The 9,547-nt window shown below is 39.6% G+C and overlaps 1 protein-coding gene across 1 annotated transcript; it reads left to right on the top strand.

Moving 5' to 3' along the window:
• The first annotated feature begins 5,496 nt into the window (after positions 1 to 5,496).
• On the top strand, positions 5,497 to 9,011 carry LOC134542701 (uncharacterized). Its single transcript, XM_063387168.1, has 2 exons — positions 5,497 to 5,736; positions 8,487 to 9,011. Exons 1-2 carry the CDS (start codon positions 5,497 to 5,499, stop codon positions 9,009 to 9,011), a joined length of 765 nt encoding a protein of 254 aa, XP_063243238.1.
• Positions 9,012 to 9,547: the final 536 nt, after the last annotated feature.

The raw sequence follows: 9,547 nt of genomic DNA, 5'->3' as shown, positions 1-9,547 counted from the left end.
GAAGAGCGTACAGCGCATCAATGCAAATATTGTGGCGCATCTTTTACTAAACCTACGAATGCGCGCAGACATGAAAGAAGCAGCTGTCAGAATAATGCTCAAAGAATACAATTTCAGTGTATAAAATGTAATAAACTAATTTCACGTCTCGATAGCTTACATCATCATTATAAAAAATGCTATCGAGAAAGTTAAGTGTGAGTATAATGAACATGGTTATTGTTTTGACTCATGTGTTGTACCAGCCGATGAGACTATATAAACGAGTCCTAGACAGCAGGACGCTCAGTTTGTTACTGCCGTCGGCGGTGTAAGGATCACCTAGTTTGCTTCTTCTGGTGCATAAGTCGTGTTATTGCCTGTTCTTGAGACTTCGATGGCATCATTACCACTATCTACACCAACCTGGATTGAAGGTCTACCATCATCAGTGCAGAGCACGATGTCATCGATGTCTACAGCTACACCTGCTCTCTCAGCACAGCAGGAGATTTCGACGCGTGCAACATCTTCTGCAGAGCAGACCTCAACGGCTTCAGAAGTTAACATGTCAGCAGTGTTACAATGGTTGTCAACAGTTCCAGTGTCATTGATGAAGGAAGGAGCATCCAGCGGTGTTCCATCACCCGACTGCACGTACTGTGAGAAGATCAAAAACTTGAAATTACGGGATTATGTAATACACAATTGTAGTAATAACTCTGAACGCATTAAATATCAGTGCAACAGGTGTTTAAGCAAGTTTGTACAATATGGAAGATTAAAACGGCACCTCAGGAATTGTGATAGACTGGCTGTACATTCATCAGAATCAAGCTGAATATTTTGTAACAAAACATTAGCAACTATTCGAAGTGCAAAACAACATGAAATATATCACTGTCCTTTTAATGAAGTCGATAATTCGTCTTTGTGTGAAAATTGTGGTGTACCAATATGTCGACCTGATAGACTGAATAGACATTTCAAGTCATGTAAAGGACTTTGTCCGTATAGTAAGAAGACTGTTTGAATCGAGAAATCCACAAAACTTTAGTAATTTGTCTGTGTATTTTTTTGTACTTGTAGTAGTGTAGTATGTAATAAAAGTTTTTTTAAAAGAACTTGTGGTGTTTTTATTTTATCAAACCTAACACTTTTTTAGTATTTTTTAAGAATATTAAAGTTGTTTTGTATCGGCCAGGGATCGAACCAAGGACCTAAGTCGATCTAATCAATCAGTATATAGATTACAAATTTATTTAATGAATTTTGGAACTTTTCCCGAATTTCTAGCTAAATAATTACGGATTTTCAAGATGGCGGCCAAATTTCAAGATGGCGGGTGTCACAGTAATAAATGATTACTGCACTCTAGCGGATAAGAACTAAACTAACATGGCGTCAGCGCACTCTCGCTGACGATACATTGATGATGGCTTCCAGCATCAAAGACAAGATGGCGGCCATGACGTCATACTAGATGATGATAAAAAGTGGTGGGAGTCAGTCTGCCAGCACCCACCACGGGGGAAGGATCGGTCGTCATTTTTATTTTTTTGCATTCGTCGGGTTCGAACCGAGGACTCCGAGCTCCGTGTCGAAAAAGTATGCTTTTTAAATATTTTTATTAAATTTTTATTATTTGAATTTTTTTAATAAATTTTAATTTTTTTTATTATAATCGGATAATAAAAAAGTTAAAGATGGCGACCGTAACGAAAATTGCAACGGTGACGACATAATCCAAGATGGCGGTCATGGTATCCTTATTCGTAGAAATGGCTTAACTGAGGCTTGAGTTAAGGATGCTTAAGCCAGTTTTAGGAATTTTCAGCCGCTGGGATTTTTAAGGACTAAAAACGGGAATTTTTCCCTCGAAACGGGAAATTTTTCCCTCGAAAAGAGAAATTTTTAATTTGTGGAATTTTTTGAGATTTTTTGGCGGAACTTTTTTCCACAGAAATGGAAATTTTGACGATTTTTGAGGAATTTTGGGCAAATTTTGCCCAATTTTGGATAATTTTGGCGATTTTTGAGGATCAAATTCAAGGTCAAGGTCAAAGGTCAAGGTCACAACCATCCAAGATGGCCGCCGTGACGTCACAATCCAAGATGGCGGACCGACAATCACAATCCACGCGCCGGCGCCATGTCCTCGGAGCCCCTATTATATACTACTTCTTTGTATCCATACAAAATAGTGATAATTCAAGAAAAAATGATTCAAAATTTATTCATAAAAGTATTCAATCATTTCATCGATGTTTTTTTATGACGTTGTCACGTTAAACTATCGTCCGTAAACCGACTTTACAGACAACCATTTTTAAAGTGCGCGTGTGGTACAGACTTGAACCTCGGCAGTGGCCGCGGGCCGGACTGCCCACAGGCTGGCGGTGCGCGAGCGACTCAGGTCCGTGGTGTCGGCGCTGGCGGGGCTGCGCCGGGACACGCTGCTGGGCCGCCGCTCGTCGCTGCTGGAGCGCCGCTCGTCGCCGGCGGACGAGGCGCTGCCCCTGGCCGCCAGGTCGGCCGTCGCCGCCAGGGTGGTCGAGGAGCTGTCGGGGGCGGCGCGCCGCCTCCGAGCCGCCAACCGCGCGCAGCGCCGGCTGCTCGCCTTCGAGGCCGAGGCGACCCGGTCCCGCTGCAAGGTGCCCGTCCCACGCACAGACAAGCCGTGATCAGCCCATTTCAAATGCTAACACGTGAAGACAGCACAGAGAATTCCGTGGAGGAATTAGAAGAAAAAAACCAAAGCACAGTAGGCTTATCTGTTCTGTCGTCAGGACCGGCGCGTCCATATAGGCGAACTAGGCAACCGCCTAGGGCGCCAAGTAGCTGGGGGCGGCGCAGCACGACACATAACAGCTCATATAATATGTTTAACGATTATTGAAACTAGATAAAGATGGATTTTTGTAACAGTTTGGAATTTTTATATTGATATAAGTAATTATTTAAAGTCCACGGTGACCTGTTTATGATTTGTAATTAGTAAAAAAAAGTAAAAAAAAAAGCCTGCTTACATTTGATTGTTGACAAAATCTTAGGCTTACGTAATGTATTTTGAGGCAAGGAAAATATTTTTGGGGTTTCCGGCGGGGGGGTTTAAGGTTTTTCGCCTAGGGCGCCAATTTACCTTGTACCGGCCCTGTCTGTCGTCGTTATATTATCAGAATACCTTTTACGGTACCGTCGTTGGGTAGCTTGTTTTTGTCGCTGTGCTGTCCAAGTTTGAAGTTTGTATTTGCTGTTTGTATTTGTTGTTGTTGTTGTTGTTGTTGTTGTTGTTTCAACTGTCTCGTCGTTTTTGTCAGCCCGCTGTGTTCGTCTGTGCTGACTGATAACTTCCACGGAATTCTCTGTGTTGTCTCTGCAGTTGACATTTGGCATCGACTGATTGTGGCTTTTTTTTTTCCTACTGGCTAGCATCTTGGCGACAATTAACGGTCAGCAACGTGCCGGACAGCCGAATTGATCGGGGAGGGGGGTGGGAGAGATAACTTTAATGCCTGTATTCCAAGACACAAAAATAATGGTTTGGGTGTTGGATATGCTATACCTGTACCCTAACCGTATTCCTAGTGCATGACAGGACACGGCCAGTCCCTTATTTTTAAGGAACGTATTTTGGTATCTTACCCATTGCTGATCTGTGCCTCAAATCCCACGCATGCGTTGAATTTCGTCCAGATGGCGTATTTCCGTTTGGAGCCATTAACTCGTATATAATAATTTTTGTGATAATCGAGGGATGTACCAAGTGTGTTGGGTGTGCAAAATGAAACTTTATGATGGAAAATCTATCCTGCAATATATTAGTACACGTTTATGATCATAACAAGAAATAATTACAAACTTAGCTTACTTGAGAAAATTAGATAAAAAAAAGGTTCTATTTTTGTGCGATGGTGCTGCTATCTCTAATATTTTTGGCGTAAAAATTATATCGATGGTTGCGAACGTCCGCCAGAATGCGTTGAAACCAGTTTCCAGCCTCGCGTAGGACACCGTTTATTTAAACGGTTGCCGATTTTGTTTTCTAACTGGGTCAAGGTTTTGGACATACGGCCCGCGAGTTAGGTTACGGTCGTGTCCCAACAAGGCAGTGCTTATTCGCTGCATTACCCGAACGTCTTGGAATACCGCCCTAACCGTTGTTAGTAACCTGCACCAGTTTGCGTCTGGAGTGGGGATGGGAAACCACTCTCGGAGCTGCATCACCGCACAGTGCCTGTGGCCGGGACCCAACCCACGTCATTGGCTACACGACCTAACACACTTGGTAAACAAAAAAGTTTAGAAAAAAAAACGCTCATTGTGAAGCCGACTTTAATACGCAATTCTGTGAAAATTTCCGAGGCAGTAAATAAGTATTGAAAGCAATGCCAATATTTACAATTAGCCCAAAACAGCTTGAAGAGCCTGAACATACAGAAAAAATGGCAATGCTTTCCACTACTGTCTTTCCCCTCCCTCCCTCTCACTATCTCTCTCTCAGTCTCGCTTTCTTTCTTTATGCATTTTGTGACGCAATAACAGACATCAATTACCTTACTGCAAATTTTTATTAAGGTAAATTGTTAAGTTAATAAGTTCAGTTGCTGTAACGTTTGTATGATTTTTGTGATTAACTTCTCTCTTCTGATAAGGTAGGACGGAAATATCGCGAAAGCCATTTTTTTTTCAAAAATATTGTTTTTTAAGTGTATTTTTTATAATTCACCTATAATCGGGAAGAGGGGGAGGAAAAGATATGTTTGAAAATGTTTGCTACACAAGTGTCACGAAGTCTTTTCACAAATTTATATATAAATCTAGATATAATTAAAATATGTTAAATAGAGAGAAGCTTTTAATACATCTGAAACCAACAGCGTTTTGTTATCAAATTTCTATTGACTTAAAAAAATTTCCTATAAAAATATTGAACAGATTTTCAGATTTTTAAAAATATTTATTTCAAAGTTCGGAGAAGAGGGGCATTAGTAGAATGCAGTGCCTTGTGAATTGAATGTATACATTCCACAACACAAAACACTACAATTGAGTTTGGTCCATAATTTTTGTAGCATTATAGTTTAAGTATTGTGAGCCAACAAATATTTGGCTCAGCATTTCTTCGAAATGAATTTTAAAATAAAAATTGAAGCTATATCTAAAATGTTGACATTTTCTCCAACCACTATTTTTCATTTCTCAAACCCCCATTTCGTTTCTCTTTGTCCATTCACTTTTAATGTTTGACAAACCGGATATAAAATGTAGTTTTACAGCAATTTTGCCAGTTTAGATGGTTTTGATGCATTCCAGTCTATTAAAAGTGGAAATAACTGAACCACACTCCTGTATGTTTGACTTTGTTCCCCACAGAAAATGAACTACACTGATATATGTTTGACTCTCATTCCCACAGGAAACGAACTACACTGATATATGTTTAACTTTTGTTCCCACAGGAAACGAACTATACTGCTGTATGTTTGACTTTCGTTCCAACAGGAAATTCTTTCGATGAGACACAAGTTCGAAGAAAATGTGATGGTAGATGGGGATCTCAGCAAGGAGTCTTTTTTTAACTTCCTGAGCACGCAGTTGAAGAGACTTGATCAGCAGATCGTGCTACTAAGCCTGCACAAGAACACGCTGCTGCGGAAATCTAAATCTTTGCGCGCGGAGTTGCCAAATCTCCAGGAAATGCGAAAAAATCTGTTTGCCGTAGACGTCGACATACAGAACATTAGCACTGAGCAGGTAATCATCTACAGTCATTTTATATCAAAGGTGTGGCAGTATTTAAAAAAAAAAAATTTTCTATTTTAATTCAAAGTACTTAAAATAAGTATAGGTTTTAAAAAATAGAAACCAAGTTGAAGGTATAATATTTGGAAAACATTTATCTATCTGTTCGTGTTATGTGCGATGCCTAATAACTGAGAAACACTGCAGCCATTTAGAAGAAACTTTTAAAATGATTACCTTAAAAAAACTGTAACATATAACATATGCTGAACATATTATTGCTGTGCAGTTAAAATATGGATTTTTTTTTGACTTTTATAGGTGTAAGAGCCCGAAAATCTTATTTAAGTATGACTAATATTATATCAGAAATTAAGATTTGTTGTGTATTTTATTTGCAGTTTTAATATTTAGTAATGATTTAGTTGGCTAAAAGTCGAAAACTATGACTTCGGGTTCTTGAGGACAATCTTAAGACACAAGCAAGACACATAGACATTAAAAAGTTTTCAATACTCTTTCGCCTTAATATTTTTGTTTATATTATTGTTTGAATTTATTTTGTAAAACAATATTAAACTTTTTAATAATGAATTAGTAGAAATTACAAAACCATCCCTTCGGAGTAAATTATGGGACGTTGTGGCCAAACTGGGTATTTAAAAGCTTCGAAATAATTTTATGTTCCCTAGTCTTTTCTGGAAAGACACATTTAAAAAAAGAAGGGAAAATCCTGAATACAAAAGAGCAGGAACTTGAGCTCGTTAACTACTTAAAAACTATGGAGGTTAGGTTATTCGGTCTAACAATGCAATACTTGTGTGTATAATCTTATCAGTTGGCTGTAATAAAAGGCATTTGTCATAGATTTCTAAATGGAATCGTAGGTCGAGAATGTGTCAATGGATTCTTTAAGAACATCCTAATTTATCTGTTCGTAAACCCGACGCAACATCTGGTGCAAGAGTGACATAGGTTTTAATAAAGCATCTGAAGATAGTTTTTTTTTTTCATGGTTAATGAATTAACTCGAAAAGCACAATCTAATGGTTTTTCAAATATTTAAATTCTATGAAAGGGTTGTTTCAGTGGACCCTAAAAACCAATCAAAGATATTAGTGTTCAAGGGAAAACATCAAGTCGGATCGTTAACATCCGCAGAAAGGGGCGAAACTGTAACCTGCCTTATTTGTAAGTCGGTAAGCAGAGCTAACATATCCCCGATGCTCATTTTTTTTTTATTCTAGAAAGAAGAAGCAAAAATAATTTGAGTTATGATTGCCATCAAGACGTTGGGTTGAAGTGCACAGCAATGGATGGATGAATGCTAAGTCATTTATTGTATGGTTTCGAAATTTTGGGGAAATTTCCTAAGGCATCAAAATACTTCCCGTTTCTTCATATAAGATAGCCACTCAACACATACCAAGAACCTTGAGACTATAGACTACACGAGGGAGAGAGGAATTTCGTTGGTATACTTTCACAGACTTCAACCACTTGATGTTTCTTTTATGAATCCTTTAAGTCTTAATTACAGTCATGAGCTTCGAAAATGGCTATGAAGCATCACAGAGAAAATCGCCACTCTCTTTCAAATTTTAATGCTTTTTGGATCAGCTTTCATCCAAAGCAAAACAATGAAAAGTGATATTAATTGTTTCCAAGCTGCAGGAATATGACAAACTGACCCATCCATATTCACCGATGACGATTTTCTCCCAGCAGACACAACTGACTTTGGACTTTGTAGGCCTTCAACCGAAGAGGTGATCATATCTGACTTCGCCTAGCACACCGGTCAAAAATAGACATGCCTGTCAGGTTGGATGATAAAACTAAGGAGTTTCAGCCAGCTCTATTGATGCCATGCTGGTTAAAAACGTCCGATTTAATGAGGCTAAATGTGACACTCATGGGTGCTCTTGGATGACAACTGACAACAGAGACTCTTTATGTCATGTTTCACCTGAAATTCTATTGTCTATTCCAAAGGTTGAAGAAAGCGTGAAAGTGACGAATGGGAAGAGGGGGAAAACCACTGTCTTAACAAATTTTCCTTAGCAACTAAGGAAGAAGAGGAAAATATATTTTCAAAGAAGAAAGAGTAAGGAAAATACTTCTCAAGAAAGAGAACAAATTAATAATGGAAAAAATCAAAGGAAATTGCCTGACGATAAATAGGGGGGTGGGAGGAATGAGGGAAGAGTGTACCCAAAACTAACGAGAGTGATTCTGGAGGTTGTTCTTACTGTGAATGTTTATATTTCAGTGAATTTTACTTAAAGTCAGTTGAACGTGGGGTCGCATGTTCAATGTGGAAAAAAATGGGCTAACAATTCCTGTGCGGGAATAAATAGCCAAGATGATGCTGCTGTGGTCCTAGTGTGTGAATTTTGTGAATAGGCTTAAGAAAAAGACACAATCAATAAAAAAAATTGTAGTTAATCCTTTAAAGTCGCTTAAAACTTAATAAATATAGAGTTAACTGGAATATTCTGCAATTTCCACTAGTTGAAATGTTTTTATAATTTCTTGTACTTATCACCCCAGGACAGAACGGAGCAAATTATGTAGGTATCTGCTTTCGAAAATAAAATTGTGCTTTAGTTTTTCTACAATATTATTGTATTTTAATGTGTTCATAAAAAATTTGCAGCTCTGTTTTGTATATATTTTGTTTTTAATATTTCCAGCTTGGCACCCTGTTCTGCGCCAGGTTCCCCCACCTGCTACTATGAAGGCGTGTGTTTGTTTGGAAGGCAGTGAAGAGGTTCGAAGAGCAGGAGGTGCAGATCCCGAAGAGGAAGGCCATGCTGACGCAGATCGGGAAGGTGCTGCGCCGGCGCGCGGAGGGCCTGGCCGGCACGGAGCGCCGGCTCCGGGAGACGGAGGGCCGCCTGTCCTGGGGCGCGCGCAAGCTGGAGGCCCTGCGCTCCGAGCTGAGGGCAGTCGAAGGGCAGGAGACGGACGCCCGCGCAGGGCTCGAGAGGATGGGGCGCGTCGCGGGCGGGTACCGCGCGCCGCCGCCGCTGGACTACGTGCGCACCGCCGAGGAGCTGGGGCGCCTGCGGAGGCAGCTGGCGGAGTGGCGGCACAGGAAGCACGTCCAGGACGCCACTCTGGCGAGCCTCGAGAAGGACGTGGGGGCCGCGATGAAGAAGGTCCCGGAACACCTCAGGTTGAAGTTCAGGCGGATGATGCGAGGAGACCAAGTGGACAGTCCAGCTGACGTCGACGAGTCGGCATCGCCAACACTCCTCCCAGCTCCTTCCAAACCACTTTGATTCGTTCTTCAACTCACCTGCAGATCATCGTATGCTTAAATTCTTATTGTGAAAAAAGTACATTTCACTTTTTCTCTTTAGTAAAACATGAATATTTTTAAAACTTTTTTGATTCATTATCCTGAACCAGTTATAAAATAAATATATATATATAAAGTATACAATTTATATAAGGTACAACAATTTCTATGTGATTTCCATATAAATTTTACATTTCACATTTCATATAAGGGTAAGTTTACTTGCACACTGAAGAACACGATGCAAACTAAAATTGTTCGAAAATATTTCTTTTCTTTTTTCATGTAGTTCTATAATCGGGTGTTTGTGTTTACATGTTACATTTTAACAATTTATTTTAAATACTCAAAATTCGAAAATTATAAAACAACTTGTGTGCCTTTCAAAAGCCACATTTGGGGCTAAGCTGTCTAATGCGCTAATGTAATGCCTAATGCAAAAAAATCAATAATCTTTTATTAGTTAACTAATAACTTAACTACTTTTCTTCATGACTTTGACATCAAACTAAGATG

This window comes from Bacillus rossius (assembly GCF_032445375.1).
Source record: "Bacillus rossius redtenbacheri isolate Brsri chromosome 9 unlocalized genomic scaffold, Brsri_v3 Brsri_v3_scf9_1, whole genome shotgun sequence".
Classification (NCBI taxonomy): domain Eukaryota; kingdom Metazoa; phylum Arthropoda; class Insecta; order Phasmatodea; family Bacillidae; genus Bacillus; species Bacillus rossius.
This window is presented reverse-complemented; position numbering and strand designations above follow the sequence as displayed.

Excerpts from the sequence above, each read along its gene's own strand:
- LOC134542701 (XM_063387168.1), top strand. The coding sequence starts at position 5,497 with ATGAGACACAAGTTCGAAGAAAATGTGATGGTAGATGGGGATCTCAGC. Across the intron at positions 5,737-8,486 it reads AGAACATTAGCACTGAGCAG|GCAGTGAAGAGGTTCGAAGA; the intron begins GTAATCATCTAC and ends TTTGTTTGGAAG.